At 35.8% G+C, this 20,373-nt stretch overlaps 1 protein-coding gene across 4 annotated transcripts in view; it reads left to right on the top strand.

Annotated features, from left to right (window-relative positions):
* The window catches only part of LOC127837356 (uncharacterized), a 133,567-nt gene that overhangs the window by 33,495 nt on the left and 79,699 nt on the right, over positions 1 to 20,373 (top strand). For 2 of the 4 annotated variants that reach the window (XM_052364321.1, XM_052364318.1), the window contains exons 4-5: positions 905 to 975; positions 1,483 to 1,648. The exons of 1 other annotated variant lie outside the window; for it this stretch is intronic. In XM_052364321.1, coding sequence (XP_052220281.1) covers positions 905 to 975; positions 1,483 to 1,648 — 237 coding nt within the window. The remainder of the gene's footprint in view (positions 1 to 904; positions 976 to 1,482; positions 1,649 to 20,373) is intronic. One more of the 4 variants, XM_052364319.1, reaches the window with a different exon arrangement.

Raw genomic sequence — 20,373 nt, forward strand, 5'->3', positions numbered from 1 at the left:
TATGGCATCATCCATGTATAGTAAGATGTGTTTGTATGTTTTCTGAATCAGTTATATAGTATGTAATTCTTAAAGTTGTCCATTCGTGTAAGCATTTCAATGATTATGCATCAATATTGCAGCCTGTCAAGCTATGTGTATAAGAACAAACTTAATAACTGTGACAATTATGTAAGAACTCAATTAAAGCGTGTGGGTAAACCAAAGACAATACAAATTGTAATTATTTATCTGTAATAACATGATATAATATGATATCGCATGATATGACAAATTTGAATAAATGGTTGTTTAATTCAAAACAGGATTATTTCTTTGCTGCAAGGTGACAACTTATACATGTTTAACTTATCATTTACTGTTGAACATGATGATCACAACTCATTTAAATCAGTACTGATAAGCACTACAAGTAAATTATAATGGCAAAAATATGTCCCTTTCCTTTTTGGGAGTCATGAGAAATACAAACTATTTTCTTCTTCTTAACAGTAAACAATGACAAAGATTTATTCAGGCAGCATAGCGATAAGAATTGAATACGCTGCTGTGATTATTTAAAATTTTATTATTTATCGGAGTGTTGTAAAATTGGTGTAAACTATATGTTTCTGTCATTCAGATCGAATTTGAAACGACAATTCTTATTTATATTGAACTGCATTCTGGGGAAACCAGGCTTAATGCATGTGCGTAAAATCCGTACAGGCTAATCAGGGACGACACTTTCCGTCAAGACTGGATTTCTGTTTAAAACATACTTCCTTTAAACGACACATTTCATAAAAACAGAAAGTGTCGTCCCTTATAAGCCTGTGCTTACTGTACATGTTAATATATGACGAGACTTTACGCATAAGCATTAAGCCACGTTTTTCAATTGCGCGGCTCATAATATTTTAAGAGCTCAAGAGGAGGCATCTAGGAAAAGAAGCCATCAAGCGCTGCCGATAAACATGCGTCCAACCAGTAAAGGTTCGAATACTTTGTTTTTATTTCAACCGTCCTTAAATAATTATATACGTATATAAAGACGTATATACAAGTCTTAAACATTTAAAATAATTGTGTATACATGAAGGCGCATCACTATCGTTAGTTGTATATAGATGCAATCTTTTCATGTAACGACAAAAATGCTAACATTGAAATGCAATATGTTTAAATAAATCGTTGTTTATCGAGCATTAAACAACTATAATATTATACCCATTTCCATTCTTAGATAAACCGGTGATTGTATTTACTCCACCTGTAATAAGAACTATTCAGTTTCATAAGTATTTTACAAACATTCAAACGCGCGTAAGCATCGATACACGTCAATTTGTCGTTATTTTCATTGATAAACTAATTCAATCAATTCAGGATAACTTGTGTTCCTTAGTTGGTATTTGTACGAGCATTATTTCTCCATAGAAAACATCTACATATGTCATGTAAGATCAGTTCCTGACATAATATTGAATCTGTGTTTACCAGGTACGCCTCATTATGGTATATCCTGTGCTGTCTGCAATGTCGCTCCAATACTGGGAACTCGCTGGAAGTGCAGTGATTGTCCCGACTATGACATGTGTTCCACCTGCTATGAGGAAAAAAGAGAACAGCACGATATGTCACATCAGTTCATAAAAAAGGAACCTCCGTAAGTTCATACGATGTCGTTTGTTTTTCATTAATCAAATAACGAATCAACACAAACACATTTGACTATTGAATATAAACATGATTAACAGTGTATTAACAAATGTTGATACACGTTTGTTAAGAACGTCGACAACTTCATTTCAAACAAAAAGGCATTGAGTAAAAAAACTTAATAAAACTAGTGATACAAACTTAAATATTTATGGTTTACACATCTCTTAAAGATATATGAAACTACACAATACTAGACAATACCGAAGACATGGTCTTCACAGTCCGAGACACGATTTGCCTCTGATGGACAATGGTCATATATTCTATATTCTTAAGGTTCATGTTTGTGTCTTCCGAATTCGATTGATTGTTTGTAGTTTGAAGCAAAATATTTGAAATATGACTCTCTATACCTCCGTTACAAAGTAGGGGGCAATACTGGAATCGCCATGGACGTTTTTCCGTCTGTCTGTTTACCCGTCTGTTTGTACGTAGAAACAAACTAGTCTTCAGGCACTCTTGTACATTATTAAGTAAACCATTCACAGCATAGACTTTCGATTATATCATGATTATTATTATACACTTTGAGCAGAATATTATACCCCCGTTTTAAAGTAATAGAGGGTTAACTGGAATCACCTTGGACGTCTGTCCGGCAGTATGTCTGTCCGGCTTTCTGTCTGTTTTTCTGTTGAAAGGCACACATTTGTCAGAAGGCTACTCATACAACGATCAACGTGAATAACTCAAAGTTGCATGAACTGTTCGATAAGATATGAAGTATTTGAAATATCCAAAGTTAGAAATTACAGAAATTATGCCCCGTTTCATTAGAAATAGTACATTTTACGATATGCGGCGACGGTGAATATTATTCGTCACTATGGGAGTATAATAATGGTTACGTATCGTTCTGTATTAAGTCAAGTTTTTATATTTCTTTAATTAAAATGTCATCTACTCAACAAATATCATCATGCAATTTAGGTATACACAAATCAAACGTTAAATGTATGTATTACTAATCAAAAACACGATGTTTAAATTTTAATTTAATTATCGTTTCATCGTCCGCGTCCTGGATTTTCCAAACATATTCAAAAATCATATGTAAATGATCTATGTCGTACTTAAGATGCGCTGAATATCCGAGCAAATTCATCAACAGCTGTTAGTAATAGAGAGCACTGTTTGCATAAACACTGTGTTACCCATTGCCAAGTGTTACATTCAGTATTAATATCTGAAGATGTTGGGTCCGTAAAGTATTTTGCCATAAGAAGAGACCAACACACTTTAGATCCTGGAAGTGATGTAGCCAATCCTCTTGATAATCATGTTAAATTAAGAGCAAACCATTACATTTTAAATCTATTTTCTACGTCGGGTATCTTCTTTAAATACATTCCTCTTTTATATAATTAAGTAACTGTTACAATATTCTATACCTCACCTAAACAATGTGAAATTCCTTTATCTTGATTTTAGGTAGAAGCGTTTGGATTGTCATTACACTGGCTAAAGGATTAAAGCAACATGAAACAAGAAATTTAGCCAATAACTCTTTAAAAAATCATCGTACAGAAAAAAAATATTGTTAAGCAAGTAGGGGCATTTAGTTAAAGTTAAAGAAAAACGTAGAAGATACACGACAAATGCTGTAATATATCAGTCGGTTTAGACATCTATTTATTACCCAGTTAATGCCCATTACAGTTAGAATTGAAAACGAAACTTCTTCTTGGCATGTATTAATTTTCATATATTACGAACCAGCTAACTTTGAATCTAAATTAACAACAGTGATTTGTAACGTCATTTTCATATACAACATATGTGATAAGATTTCCATTTTAATTTACTGCAATATAGGCCTTTAAAAAACCTATATAATGTTTTATAAAATTACCAATATATGCTTTTGAACAGATCCCAAAAATGCCGACGATAAATGACCACCTGCGCGTTTTCAAAAAAGGCCGTATGTTTGTTTCAGTGTATCATTATCCTTAACTACTTTTTAGAAAGACAAATCAAATGACGTACTAAAAAAGTCGGATAGCCGTTGATGTTTTTAATATGAACATGATCGTATAATACTGTAATTATGCACAAAAAAATAATGATAGCACAAATATTGGTTTTGGAAAAGTTTCGTCTGTGAAATCTGATTTTACTAAATATGAAACTTTCTCAGATAATCTGAAACGAAATTCACTAAAAAGTTAAGAATCCCCCTGGTCAATGTTCATTTGATTGTTAATTTGTTTTTATATACACAATTTTCATAATCGGAGAGCATTTTTTAAGTGAGTGTGTATACTTAAGTTTTAACTGCATGGTAATATTTGCTTCAACAAATTGCATCGGGACAGCAATTACTCAGATGTAAAATAGTAATGACTGATTGCTACAGGTATTGTCACATATGAGAAAACAAGATGTGTTTGTGAAACGCCATGTCCCCTCATATATTTGACCTTTGACCTTGACGGATGACATTGACCTTTCACCCGCCAAAAAATGCAGCTTCATGAGATACACATGCATGCCAAATATCAAGTTGCTATCTTCAATATTGCAAAAGTTATGGCCAATGTTAAAGTTTGATGCAAACAAACCAACAAACAAACCAACATACCAACAGAAAGGGCAAAACCAATATGTCCCCCAAAATCTATCAGCCAGATGGGTTGGAGTGTACCACTCAGGGGGGGGCAAAACAACACCTATATTACTTAATTGTATACTCGATATAAAGAAACAAAATGTTTGATAACAATCTCAGTTGGCCAGCTATAAGTTATTGTTAAACTGTTTCTATGGCAACCGTCAGGCTTGGACTAAATAGCTAGTTTAGCTAGTATAATTCTCAAATATTTCTTCAAAATTGTTTCAAGAAAAAGAAGTTTGGTGTTAAAATGAAGATTATGATTATAACCTAGTATAATCTGCAGTTAAATATGCACATAAGTGCATTTGCATATCTATGAATATTAATGAGATTGCAAGAAAAGTTTCTAAAAACTACCAAACCTCCAAAATAATAGGGTCAATATACACTTTGGCCCCCAAAATTGCTACAAAAGGTATTTTAACTGATCCTGGTAGGATAGAAGGTCCTTCAACACATATCAAAAGTTTACCACAATCGGACCTCCGGAAAATTGATTTTTCAAGATGGCCGCCAAGACCTATGAATGATCATAACTATGTAACTATCCATTCAAATTTGATAAATTTGGTGTCTATACCTAGGTTTAAAGGGGCAAAGAACACATAATGATCATCAGAAATTGCATAAGTTTAATATAGTAAACACAAATCCAACATGTCGTCGAAAATGGCCGCGTAGATGGCCGCCAAAACCTATTTATGATCATAACTATGTAACTATCAACTTTAATTTGATGAATTTGGTGTCTATACCTAGGTTTCAGGGGGCAAAAAAACACATTTATATCATCAGACAAAGTGTAAGTAAATAATGTTTCACAGAAATCCAACATGGCGTCCAAAATGGCCGCCAAGATGGCCGCAAAGATGGTCGCCAAAACCTATTAATGATCATAACTATGTTACTATCCACTCAAATTTGACGATTTTGGTGTCTTTATATAGATTTAAGGGGAAAAAGAACACATTACGATCATCAGACATTGTTAAAGTTACTTATATTATACACAAATCCAACACAGCGTCCAAAATGGCCGCCAAGATGGCCGTCAAGATGGCCGCCAAAACATATTTATTTTCATAAAATAATAACTATGTAACTATCAACTCAAAGTTGATGAATTTGGTGTATATAACCAGGTTTCAGAGAGCAAACAACACATTAATATCACATTTATATCATCAGACAAAATGGACATCAACACAATACGAAGGACCACAAGTCCATAACTTGTTACTCAAACGTAACGGTTGTTATGTAAAATACCATAGTTTAGGAGACAAGGAACACTTAAATCGAATTGAGGTTATCACTAAGGAGTTGAATAATCATAAACTCGAATTTAAGACATTTGGAAAAGATAATGAACCAGCACATGACTTCATGATAGGATCAGGTTTTACTAACTTCTGTAGACTTCGTTTTTAACTGTTGCTGAAAATCATTGAAGATTAATTACAGCCTGAATAAGCGAGAGTTCTTTTAAAAGGTTAATATTATACACTTTGCGTTCCTTTGACTATTTATTTACATAAAAGCGGAAGTAGATGGTCCTATCGTCCCTTTCGGAGTAATGCAGGATCAAGATGAGAAAATCTGTATCCTCGCCCACCAACGTTGTGGTGCTTCGACGGGATCGTTATACTGTTGCTTTAACAATTTGAACATTTTCATCCCCTAAAAACAGAACAACATAGCATCCCATTTTAGTCAGAATTGTGCTGATCAGAGCAATCATACCGGCCTTGTTTCTGTCAAGAGACAAACAGTCTTCCTTTTTTACATGAACATTCTGTTTCTTTGCTGAAACTCACAATATGAATTACGTTTCCGGTGCGTTTTGTCTTTGTTTGTAGCCATCGAACCCCACTGTCGCTTGTCCGTAATGCCTTTCTCTGAATCTACAAAAGACTCGGCTATTGCGTTATATGAGTCACCCTTCTCCATGGTTAACGATGCAGCAAAGTGCCACCGCATATGTTTCATGAACACAGTTCATCACAACCTCACATGATGTGTCTACAGCATATTCTCAAATTGCCTGAGCGATCTGAGGCTTATCTGCTGTACAAAGTATGTTCTTGGCTTCAAAGAAGGCAGCAGGATGGGAGCTCAGTTCATAAGACAATACGACTGCAAGTGAAGGATCTCCAGATTTTGACTACACCAGAAAACGCTGGAAAAGAAGAGCAGGATCAAAAGCACGGTCAGATGCGATCTTAACAGCCAAGCTATTCCCAAGAATTTTGGCTCTGTATTTTCTCGTCAATTTATTAGCAAAGACCGACTTTCCTATGATATCTCTTATGATCGTTTATCCAACCGCCTCAATTGCATGAACATTCACATCTGACCCAGCCACTATACCATTGACCATGTTTCTCAGAGTAGGGTCAGCTGTGTATGGTGAGCAGGTTATAATCTGTGTCTGCATTTTCTCTAGATCAGAAGAATCCTCTTAAATGCACGCCTCAGTTGAGTCTTGGTGATGTGGACTTGTAGTATAGGTCAGGTCTGTGAAATCCTGCATCGCACTTTTGTGCTCGGATGTTGCAGATAGGGTCCAAGGGGTTTGCATTTCCTCGGTCATTCCACTGCCGCGTGTTAGACTACATGTGCTCTATAAAACATCATCAATGTTTGCTCAATAACAAGATAAAGTCCTAGCCCAGCCCTGCTCCTACAAACAACGTGAAACAAATACCGAACTTTCGATAAACGTCCGGGTGCATCTCCTTTAGGTTGCTTATTTGCTGCAGATATACGTAGTAATACGCAGATTGCAGGTAATGTACTCAGCTGCAGTAAAGATGGATAGCAAATCGGGCACTGCCTAATGCATCAACCAACACCCAGTACCATATGCTTTAATCAACACCCTTGAATTGTTAATCATAAGCTGATAATTCAGCCATACTATGCTTGTCTTTGAGGTCTGGGCAATTTCATGTTTCTTCTTCTCTGTAGCCCTCTCGAGTTTTATCAAAATCGCATAACATACAATCTTCTAACGTCGTTTTGCCCCTCAGAAGGGAAGAGTACAAATCCTTGGCATGATCTAGCAGTAACTGAATGTCTCGATCGTCTTTGGTCAATTCGGCTGAAAGCTGGCAGTGTATGCACTTTCCAACAAGAAGATGGTCTCGTGAAGCCCTCCGGACAACTGTTCGTGTCACAATGTGCCCAATTGCATTTCTCAATAGACAGCCTCGAGTATGTTTGTGAGAGCGGTTTCTTCCATGAGGGATCCTTTGCCCATCCCCCCCCCCCCGCAAGTTCATACGTTTATGAAACATCCCAAATTCTGAACAACATATTCAACTACTTTGTGGCGCATCAATGATAATTTCAGCAGCCTTTAAATATAAGGGTTGGTCAAACGTTACAATGGTGTGAAGGTTGTGACAAGGTTGCAAACTAAGACTTATGTTGACAGAATGCACGCTTTGTCCACATTGTACATATTAATCATAGGCAAGAATTTGACTGACAACAGCCCAGTTTAATGGCTTTGCTGATGCAAGTTACGCATCATTCCATGTCAATTCAGTGTTGTCTGAACCTGAAAAATATCGATCCTCTTGTCAAAATCCAGAAATCGCGGCAGATCCAAACTATGACGTTTCACATAACAAGCATCACGTCAAAAGAAATGGACTTGCGGTCCTTCGTATTGTGTCATTGGACGCCATGTGAGATTTCTGTGTAACATAATAAACTTAAACTATATCTGACAATCGTAAAGTGTTCTTTACCCATCGAACCTCGGTATAGACAACAAAACCATCTAATCTGATTGGATAGTTACATAGTTATGATTAATAGGTTTTGGTTGCCATCCTGTCGGCCATTTTGGACGCCATGTTGGATTTGTGTGTAATATAATGTCTGATAATCTTAATGTGTTCTTTGCCCCTTGAAACCTATGTATATCCACCAAAATTATCACATTTGAGTGGATATTTACATAGTTATGATCATTAATAAGTTTTGGCGGCACCCTTGGCGGCCATGTTAGACGCCACGTTGGATTTGTGTGTACTATTGTTAATTTAAACAATGTCTGATGATCTTTATGTGTTCGTTGCCCCTTGAAACGTAGGTATAGACACCAAATCCATCTAATTTGAGTGGATAGTTACATAGTGACGATCATTTATAGGTTTTGGTGGATAAATTGGCGGCCGTTTTGGACGTTACTTTGGATTTGGGTGAAATATAATCAACCTATGCAATGTATAATGATCAAAATGTGTTCTTTGTCCCTTGAAACCCATATATAGCCACCAAAATAATCAAATTTGACGTGGATATTTACATAGCTATGATCATTTATATATGTTTTGGCGGCCATCTTGGCGGCCATTTTCGACGCCATGTTGGATTTCTGGGTTCTGTTGTGCACTTTAACAATATCTGATGATCTTTATGTTTTCTTTGCCCCTTAAAACCTAGGAATAGACACCAAATGCATCAAATTTTATTTTATATTTACATAGTTATGATCATTAATAGGTATTGGCGGCCATCTTGAAAAAAAAACTTTCCGGAGGTCCGATTGTGGTAAACTTTTGATATGTTTTACCAGATTCAGTTAAAATACCTTTTGAAGCAATGTTTTGGTGGTTGACAGTATTTTTTGCATATATTGAACTTACTTAAGTACTACATGCAATTTGCGGTTCAATTTCTCCCAGACAATTTATGAAAATTAAGCTGATTGATGCCCCATCTTCAAAGGAGAAAAAAATACCAAAAGCTGCCAGTACCAGACTTGTTTCAACCATTTTCATATGCTACTGGCATGCATCTTCCAAGATATATAGGTATAGTTTTGCCCCCCTTACTGGTTCACCCCACCTCAATTTTGGGTTCTTGACTGAAGGACTACCAGTCTCTTCCCCCTGTATAGACTGGGGGACATTAAAACATGTCTCATTGTTAAATGCTTTGCCGTTTTGAATCTATGGGAATCAATTTTCTGTTTATTACCATAAGCATAATAATTGACAAGTGTTATTAGTTAAATAATACATTAACCACATGCAGTTTATTTTCCATAAATATAAACACCATCATAATCGAGTGCCACCCTGTCGCATATATATTTGTAATTATGCCCCCCCCCCTTCGAAGAAGAGGGGGTATATTGCTTTGCACATGTCGGTCGGTCTGTCTGTCGGTCGGTCCGTCGGTCCGTCCACCAGGTGGTTTCCGGATGATAACTCAAGAACGCTTGGGTCTAGGATCATGAAACTTCATAGGAACATTGATAATGACTTGCAGATGAATGCTATTGATTTTGAGGTCACTAGGTCAAAGGTTAAGGTCACAGGTCAAGGTCACAGTGACTGGAAATAGGAAAATGGTTTCCGGATGATAACTCAAGAACGCTTGGGCCTTGGATCACGAAACTTCATACGAACACTGGTCATGACAGGCAGATGACCCCTTTTGATTTTCAGGTCACTAATTCAAAGGTCAAGTTCACAGTGACTTAAAGCAGTAAAATGGTTGACTGGAAATAAGAAAATGGTTTCCGGATGGTAACTCAAGAACGCTTACGCCTGGGATCATGAAACTTCATAGAGACATTGGTCATGACTGGCAGATGACCTCTATTGATTTTGATGTCACTAGGTCAAAGGTCAAGGTAACAGGTCAAGGCCACAGTGACTGGAAATAGGAAAATGGTTTCCGGATGATAACTCAAGAACGCTTATGCCTGGGATCATGAAACTTCAAAGGGACATTGGTCATGACCGGCAAATGACCCCTATTGATTTTGAGGTCACTAGGTCAAAGGTCAAGGTCACAGTGACTGGAAATAAGTAAATGGTTTCCGGTCGATAACTCAAGAAGGCTTACGCCTGGGATCATGAAAAGGTCAAGGTCACAGTTACCTAAGTGTAAAATGGTTTCCGGATGAAAACTCAAAAACGCTTAGGCCTGGGATCACGAAACTTCATTGGGACATTGGTCATGACCGGCAGTTGACCCCTACTGATTTTCAGGTCATTAGGTCAAAGGTCAATGTCACGGTGACTCAACACAGGAAAATGGATTCCGTACACCACCACCACCACCACCACCACCACCACCACCACCAAAAATGTATTCACACAATGGTTGCCACTACAACTGACAGCCCATATGGGGGGCATGCATGTTTTGTTTTACAAACAGCCCACTATCATGTATTTCGTTCGTATTAATAGTGTATGAACGTTCCCTTTTTACATGGCCTATGTAATGTAATATTGTTTAGACTGACACGGTTCTTTGTACAATTCATACTCACTTTCTATTCTGTTCTGTTCTGTTCTGTAAAAATTATCTTAATTACTGACGCTGATTGTGTTTTTGAGGTATTTTGGGAACCGCTGCGAACGCCACGAATGGCCACACGTAACTGATTGTGTTTTGTTTGTACTCAGATTTCAAGCTTATATGCGAAGTGATACTTGTTTTATATGTCACGCTGATTTGCGCTCAGTTGCAATATGTTTATTGTTTGATAACTTCAAGTTACACTTTCTTATACGGTCTGATCACCAATTCAGATTGCTTTTAAACGGTCGTTTGGGACTGTTCTACATCAGATATCTATTTGATATCGATCCGACACTATATGCATGAACGGTGTTCCCGAATATGTACATGCTTGTACAAGATAATACAATAAATATGCTCTTTACTATAAAATGCGACTGTGGTTGCGATATATTTTAAGATTTGTCACTAAATAGTAATAGACTTCTTGCATAGCCCCAGCTTTATATGTTTCATTATTGGCTAGCCAGACCCAATGTTAGTTTTGTGTGTTTTATCTTTGATAAAGTTCTTTATTTTGTGTCTGACCCCAATTTTTGGTCAAGACTTTCTGATAAATGATTACTATGACATGTTTTACATTTCTCATTCTGTCATTTTAATTAGGTTTTACTTTGACGCTAAGTAAAGAAAATCGTCAAAAACGAAAGTGCATTCCAGTTTCCCCACATTTCTCAAATCCTACTTGATGTAAGTTTCTTTTAATACAACAAAGGCAATTCTAACTGAGCCAGTGATGTTATGTAAAATCAAAGTACTGGCAGTACTGGTGTGACGATGCTTTTGAAGAGGATGGATATAAAACATCAATTTAACTTTATCTATATCACCACAATTGTGTATGTTGAGACGAACATTTGGGTACGATAAAAAAATTGGGTACGAAAATTTTGGGTACGAAAAAAAATTTGGTACGAAAAAAATTTGCGTACGAAACATTTTTGGTACGAAAAAAAGTTTAGGGGTACGGGGAAGTAGTACCCGTGGGTAACTTGACCCATTGAGCGAAACTGGGAGGCGGGTCACATTCTTGTTCATTAAGTATGGCAATACCTTCATGATGATTCTCGAAAGTAGGTATGAGCGCATAGCCGGACCATGTGAGCTCAATCGTATGAGCACTTGACAATCCGAGTTCGCCCACGAACATATGGATAAGTTAACTAATAGCGAAATGACCTTATACGTGTATATGCTGAAATCTAACAATCGAACGAAATATCAAACATGGTATGTACACTTAGGTGTTGTGTAATTTCTGTTAGAATATCGTATTCAATATGTAAATTTTAAATGATTGTGCCCGCACTTGAGTTTGTTGCCTTGTTTGAGTCTATACGCGCCTAGGCTGCACCCAGTGTGTGTATTTGTGTTTTTCCAAGGTAATGAGTTACCTCCGCGCTGAGGCTGCATAATGTTGGGACCCGGAGTGTGTCCAGCACTCCTACCTAATAAGATTAGATTGACGACAGTTGGGACGAATTTTGAATGAAAGCTGCAATTTCCAGCTATTTGTTTTGTACTGAAATTCTTTTTAATTTTTTATATGGTCAAATGCTGCGGGGGGGGGGGTGAGATTATCCGGAAAAAAACCTGTCCGGAATGGTGACCACAAAACATACAAAATATAAAAATGCGCCGGGAGCGGTAATCGAACCGGTGTCGTAAAGGTGAAAAAGCGAACGTCCTTACCACTGCGCTAGCGGGACGGACAATTACGCAAAGAAATGTTGTTTTATCTATATATATATCATAGCATTGCAGCGTTTACAATTTGCAGGTTCGAAATAGTTCGCATTCTTTAGTTGTGTGATCACGTAAAAAGTTAATTTTACATGTTTTTATTCGCAATTTATTTACTAAATCGAGAACAAATATCAAACAAAATAGAGAAAATATATAGTTGTTTCATTGGTCCATAAAAATAAAATGGATGTAAAATTTCTAATTTGAAATTAACGTTCTGATACACTTATTGAATCTGTTTCCCCACGATATGCTGTTCTATTAATATTTACCTTTATCAACACGAACGACAACTCTGCTAGGAGAATGTTATCAATGAAAATCAACGAGCAATCTCCTACGCAGTGGCGAATGCCAAGGGAAGTAACTGAAAAATCGCGTTATCTCAATCGGACTGGCTCGGTCTTTTACATAGGTCGCCATTGTGAAGAATTTTTTTACTGGTTATCAAACCTTGGACGCTGCTGTTCCAGCATCGTCAATTAACGCGGGCATTTAAGTTTTTTCGTGATTGAGAGAACTTGACAAGATGCGGAATTTTACGATTTGGTAGTTTAAAGTGAACTATTGGACAAGCGACAAGAAAAAACAGTAGCGAAATTATGCAGATTTAATGAAATAATTTTTGAAATATTTTGTTGTTAAATAAATGGAAAATATTAAATTCAAAATAAAAAAATAATACATATTTATTCCTTATTAAAATATGAGTTCGGGACAGGATTAAGCCGCATTTTTAATACATTAAATATGACGTACGTAACTTGTGTGTATCACGATTTATAAACGCTAAAAGAGTGGTATTTCGAGCGTGATTCAATAAACAAAGAAAAAAACAACAAAACATTATATTATGTATCCGCTTAATGGTGAATACGTTCAAATGCAATTCAAACGTGTGACACATGTATCATTCTGGTAAACTGAGCTGCTATTTTCCTGCATGTAATGTTTGTACCATAGCGGACATGATATGAAGTCATCAGAATGTAGTTAAAACATTTGGCGATGCGAAAACACAAATCTACATGTAAATAACACGTATAATTATATAGTGAAATGAGCACCACAACGCATTACAATGTATTTGTAGCGTCATTTCCATTTACAAAATCGTGAAAACATCTGTGATAAGATTTCCAGTTAAATTCACTGAAATAAAGGCCTTAAAAACCCTATATAATAGTATATCTGCTTTTGAACAGATCCTGAAAATGCTAGACAATATAACACTACCGCGCGTTGTGAGAAAAAGATCGCATGTTTGTGTCAATTTATCATTAACCCTCAATTCTGTTTGGAAAGACAAATCAAATGACGTACTAAAACTCGTCGGACAGTCGGATAGCCGTTGATATTTTTAATATGAACATGATTTATCGTCTCATACTTTAAATATGCAAAATTATTTATGAAAGCACAAATATTCGTTTAGATAAAGGTTCGTCTGTGAAATCTGATTTAACTGAATATGGAACTATCTCAGATAATCTGACACGAAATTCACTAAATGTTAAGAATTCCCCTGGTCAATGTTTTTCTATTGTTAATTTGTTTATTATAAACCCAATTCTCATAATCAGAGAGCATTATTTATGCGTGTGCGTATACTAAAGTTTAAACTGCATAGTAATATATCAATTTTTGCTTCAACACATTGTATCAGGACTGCAATTACTCAGATGTAAAATATAAATGTCTGATTGTAACAGGTATTGTCACATAAAAAAAACAACTTGTCTGATTGTAGAATGTTTTGCCATAATGAATCTATGGAAATACATTTTTTATTTATAACCGAACAGAACAGATAGTTTATTTACGACTTAACCATATACAGCTCATCGTCAAAATAACAATCAAGTAATAAATAAATACAAATGCGTCAAATAAAAAACAGTTTTGTTAATGCATGTTTACTTATATATGAATTATGTGAGAATGTAATATGTACGTGAAGGCTCTTAATTTTTTAACAAAGTTGAGTGAATGTTCAAACATCCGTTATTGAGTGAGAAACATTTATGCAGCTAGATATCATATACAAAACAATAACGGAAAAAAATACTCTCTATATATTTTCGGCTCTTAGTTTAAATGTTTAATACAGAAATTATCAAGACGTATCAGTATAGATTTTCTGGTCTCATTTGATAATTGTAAAACTGTAAACATACTTGGGTTCTTATGTAAAAAACAGGTATAAGTGTATTTCTAAAATTATCATATAAAGGGCATATCAAAACAAAATGGTACTCATCTTCAATTTCATTAAGTGTACAAAATCTACAAATTCTTTCATTTCTTGGAATATTTTGGTGTCTACCAGTTTCTATAAATAGAACATGAGAAGATAATCTTAATTTTGCTAATATGTTTCTAAATTTAGAATGTTCAACTTTATCCAAGTAAAGGGATCTTTCAAAAATGGGTTCAAAATTCCTAAAAGACAGTGATGAAGCGTCATTAACATCAATTCGCCATTTTGAAATAAACAAATAATATAATCTATTGCGAAACATTACAATAAAGCTGTTAAATTAAACAGATTATCGATACATCCACACGTCATTTAAACCTGACTCTTGCAACAGTTTTTCAAACGTTTGATGCCCATGACTTGGAATGAGGGTAATGACATGCTTCTTTACATGGTATTCGATTATTATTGCTTAAAATACAATTGGACGATTTTCATTGAACAATTTTAAGAAATATTTAACTACTCGTAAATATCGATATATATACATCGGGTATCTACCTACTTCGGCATACAAAGCATTTAAATTTGTAGACACTTTGACATTTAAAAGCCATTTGCAGAATTTGCGTTGGACTCGCTCAATATTATCAGCTTTAGTAAATCCCCACACCTCGCCTCATAATTAAGAATGGAGGCAACATAGGCATCAAACAGATTAAACATGATTTTAGCAGGTACATTCAAAGATTTTGTTACAGTAAATAATGAGTGCATCGCTCTACGCGCTTTGGCTGACAAATTATTTGTGGCTTGTATAAATGCGCCGCTGATTGACATGACTATTCCTAGATAATAAAAATTGTTCACGATTTCAAGAGAATTGTTGTTATAAACCCAATTATATCCTTTTTTAACCTGCCTATATGAAATATTACATTTTTTGTCTTGTCGACATTGACCGTTATATTCCACTTCGTGCAATACGCACGTTAATTGTTCAGGGTTGATTGCAATCCATCAGCGGATTCAGGGATTATTACTGCGTCGTCGGCAAATAATAAAAGATAGATTGATAATTGATCAATAGTAATTTATATTTAATTTATATCAGCTTGTAAGTGTAACTCAATATCATTTAAGAATAACGAAAACATTATCGGCGAACATATCTCACCTTGTGATTAGCCGATGTCGGATTCTAAAAAATCTGAAATACTATTCATATGTTAAACACCCAATTTATTTGATTATACACAGATTGAAAAACGGACAACAATTTACCATCAATACTAGACTGAATGAGCTTAAACCAGAATTGCATGCGATCCGTTAAGTCATAAGCATTTAAATAATCGACAAAACAGCAAAATAGTTTTTGTTTATTGTTAATATGATTGTCAATCAATGATTGAAGGACAAATATTGCGTCTACTGTACTGTAGCCCGGCTTTAAACCGAACTGCGCATTAGTTAAAATGTCATTAGCAGTAGCCCAATTTTGTAAGCGTTCGTCTAGTATATTAGTGAATAGCTTCGCAAAACAACTCACAAGGGTTATACCTCAATAATTATTTGTAATTGACAGATGGCCTTTTTTATAAAGGGGAATAATAAAAGACCTGTTGACCAGCTGTGTGGGAATTTCCCAGATTTGAGAATATGATTAAATAACAGTTCCAATACAGTACCTATGACACGGACTCTTTCTTTAAATATTCGTAAATGATATTGTCCGAGGAACACGCCTTATTATTACCTAACCGCTTCGTGGCCATGACAATTTCTTCCAGTGATATGTATCTATCTATCTAGCTCAGAGTAAGACCTGTCAAGAGTTACGGTTACTGTCAAAATTGCGAACACAATTTAAACTGTTCTCATTATTTGAATTACCTTCGTTTTAGCGAGGTTTTTAAAGTATTCAACAAACTATTTTAAATCAATTGTTTCTCCGTTCGGGTTCGCGGATCTTTTTTTGAACATTTTCCAATTTTTTTTAGGTGATTTTGATTTCATGATGTCCATCTTGCGTCCTAATGTACGATTAAAATCCGACTTGCATTTACGACAATATGATTTGTATGATTTCTTTTTTTAGCTCACCTGAGCACAACGTGCTCATGGTGAGCTATTGTGATCGCCTTTTTTCCGTCGTGCGTCGTCCGTCGTGCATCGTCCGTCGTTAACATTTACCTTGTTAACACTCTAGAGTTCACATTTATTGTCCAATCTTCATGAAACTTGGTCAGAACATGTGTGTCAATTATATCTTGGACGAGTTCGAAAATGGTTCCGGTTGGTTCAAAAACATTGCTGCCAGGGGGCGTGGCAGTTTTCCTTATATGGCTATAGTAGTAAAACCTTATTAACACTCTAGAAGTCACATTGTTTGTCCAATCTTTAAGAAACTTTGTGGGAACATGTGTCCCAATAAAATCTTGGACTAGTTTAAAAATGGTTTCGGTTGGATGAAAAACATGGCCGCCAAGGGGCGGGGCAGTTTTCCTTATATGGCTTTAGTAAAACCTTGTTAATACTCTAGAAGTCACATTCATTGTCCAATCTTCATGAAACTAAGTCAGAACAGTTTTTCTAATGATATCTTGAACGAGTTCGACAATGGTTGCGGTTGGTTGAAAAACATGGCTGCCAGGGGTGTGGCAGTTTTCCTTATATGGCTATAGTAAAACCTTGTTAACACTCTAGAAGCCACATTGATAGTCCAATCGTTATGAAACTTGGTCAGAACATGTGTCCCAATAATATCTTGGACGAGTTTGAAAATGGTTCCAGTTGAATGAAAAATATAGGGGGCGTGGCAGTTTTCCTAATATGGCTTAAGTGTATAGTAAAACCTTGTTAACACTTTAGAAGTCACATTTATTTCCAATCTTCATGAAACTTAGTCAGAACGTTTGTTCTAACGATATCTCGGATTTGTTTGAAAATGTTTCTGGTCTTTTAAAAAACATGGCCGCCAGGGGGCGTGGCAGTTTTCCTTATATGGCTATAGTAAAACCTTGTTAACACTCTAGAAGTCACATTTATTATCCAATCTTAATGAAACTTGATCAGAACTTTTGTTCTAATAATAACTCTGCTGAGTTTGAAAATGGCTATGATTCGTTGAAAAAACATGGCCGCCGTGGGGGGGGGGGCAGTCGTCCTTATATGGCTATAGTGAAAACTTGTTAACGCTATATAATAGCCACATTTATTGGCAAATCTTCATGAAACTTGGTCAGAACATTTGTCCCAATGAAATCTTGGCAGTGATTGAAACTGGATCATATGAGCTCAAAAACTAGGACATTAGGTCAAATATAAAAAAAACATGTTAAAAGTATCTTTTTTGGTCCAATCTTTATGAATCAGCTTGCATTTTGTCAGAATAGTCTAGTTCCTTTTGCTCTCAGGTGAGCGCATTAGGGCCTGATGACCCTCTTGTTTCAAAAACTGACTGGCAATTGTTGTTAATTTTGTTAAAATTATATAAAGCATCTTTAAATTCCTTGCGTTTTCGTTCACACTCCGCATTATACAATTTTAGCTCACCTGAGCACAACGTGCTCATGGTGAGCTATTGTAATCGCCATTTCTTCCGTCGTGCGTCGTGCGGCGTCAACATTTACCTTGTTTACACTCTAGAGGCCACATTTATTGTCCAATCTTCATGAAACTTACTCACAACATGTGTCCTAATAATATCTTGGACGAGATTGAAAATGGTTCCGGTTGGTTGAAAAACATGGCCGCCAGGGGGAGTGGCAGTTATCCTTATATGGCTATAGTAAAACCTTGTTTACACTCTAGAAGTCACATTTTTAGTCCAATCTTCATGAAACTGTGTCAGAACATGTGTCCCAATAATATCTTGGCCGAGTTGGAAAATGGTTCCGGTTGGTTGAAAAACATGGCTGCCAGGGGGCGTGGCAGTTTTCCTTATATGGCTAATGTAAAACCTTGTTAACACTGTAGAAGTCCCATTTTTAGTCCAATCTTCATGAAACCTGGTCAAGACATGTGTCCCAATAATATCTTGGACGACTTTGAAAATGGTTCCAGTTGAATGACAAAACATGGCCGCCATGGGGCAGGGTAGTTTTCCTTATATGACTTTACTGTAGGGTAAAACCTTGTTAACACTTTAGAAGTCACATTTGTGGTCCAATGCTCATGAAACTTGGTCAGAATATTTAAACTAATAATATCTGGGCTGAGTTCGAAAATGGTCGATATCCGTTAAAAAAAGATGGCCGCAAGGGGGCGTGGCATTTTTCCTTATATGGCTATGTAGTAAAACCTTGATAACACTCTAAAGGTCACATTTATTATCCAATCTTTATGAAACTTGATCAGAACATTTGTTCTAACAATAGCTCGGGTAAGTTTGAAAATGGTAATGGTTCGTTGAAAAACATGGCCGCCAGGGGGGGGGGGCAGTTGTCCTTATATGGCTATAGTGGAAACTTGTTGACACTATATTAGCCACATTTATTGGCCAATCTTCATGAAACTTGGTCAGAATATTTGTCCCAATGAAATTTTGGCACAGATTGAAACTGGGTCATATGACCTTAAAAACTAGGTCGCAAGGTTAAGTATAAAAAAAACATGTCAAAAGTCACTTTTTTGGTCCAAAATAATCTTCATGAATCAGCTTGCATTTTTTCAGAATAGTCTAGTTATAATAGTCTAATAAGGCTTTTAGGTGAGCGCCTTAGGGCCTGATGGCCCTCTTGTTGTTTATTCTTGTCGTGTGCATCGAATTGATTTGCATCGGATTAATAGTGCGTGCAAAATACGGATTACCTTTAGACGTAAGGTACTGGGTAAACATTGAAACTATGTCCTCTGTATCATCGTTATTTTCTATCCAGCGTATTAGACTTGACTCAAGATTCACAATGTTGCTCGATAATTCAGAAATAAAAGCTTCCCTGTTAATTTAATAAATGATTTTGGTCCTCGGGTATTTTTATTTTGCTAGTAGTTCCAGTATTTAGATTATATTCAATGGGAGCATGATTAGAAAATTGATTAAAATCTCTCATTTCAAAGTGCACTATATTTTCAAAATTTTCCGACCGTGTTAATACATAGTCAAATAAACTATGCCCGTTATGTGTAAAACACATTATTCTTCCAATATTCTTATCGTTATGTAATCTACCGTTAACAACTCGAAAATTTGTAGCCATACATAAATCTAGCAATGCGTCACCGAAGCGGTTTGAATTCAAATTACAAATTGCCCTAGGCATAGGATGATCAATGTCTATAAAATCGAGATTAATTAAACTTTGATCATACGCAATATAATCTAACTTTCGTCCAATTCTTGAATTTGTATCTCCCGTCACATAAACCGCACCAAGCTCGATGAAATGAATAATATCCGGTTAGATAATCTTAAAAATATCCCCATCAAATCGTGAAAATCTATTTCATTTTTTTGCAACCGATACTCCTTTTCGTACATTATCTCTTATATACACAATAATAAATGTTTTGATAATGTCTATACGAATGTTTTGGATCACTAAATCGTGACAGTTTAATATTAGCTTTTGAATTGGTCCATGTTTCAGTTTAACAAATAATGTCGTATTGTGAGATCAATTTCACGAATTCCGGCGATGACAACTTGTCCGCTGTGAGCCTTCAACGTTCCATGTTACACACTTTACAACACTCCCACAATCCTCCTAGGCATTTGGCTTGTACTCACGGCCATCGATGAAAAGTTTGTCCACTCTCAGAAACG

This window comes from Dreissena polymorpha, chromosome 7, assembly GCF_020536995.1.
Source record: "Dreissena polymorpha isolate Duluth1 chromosome 7, UMN_Dpol_1.0, whole genome shotgun sequence".
Lineage (NCBI taxonomy): Eukaryota > Metazoa > Mollusca > Bivalvia > Myida > Dreissenidae > Dreissena > Dreissena polymorpha.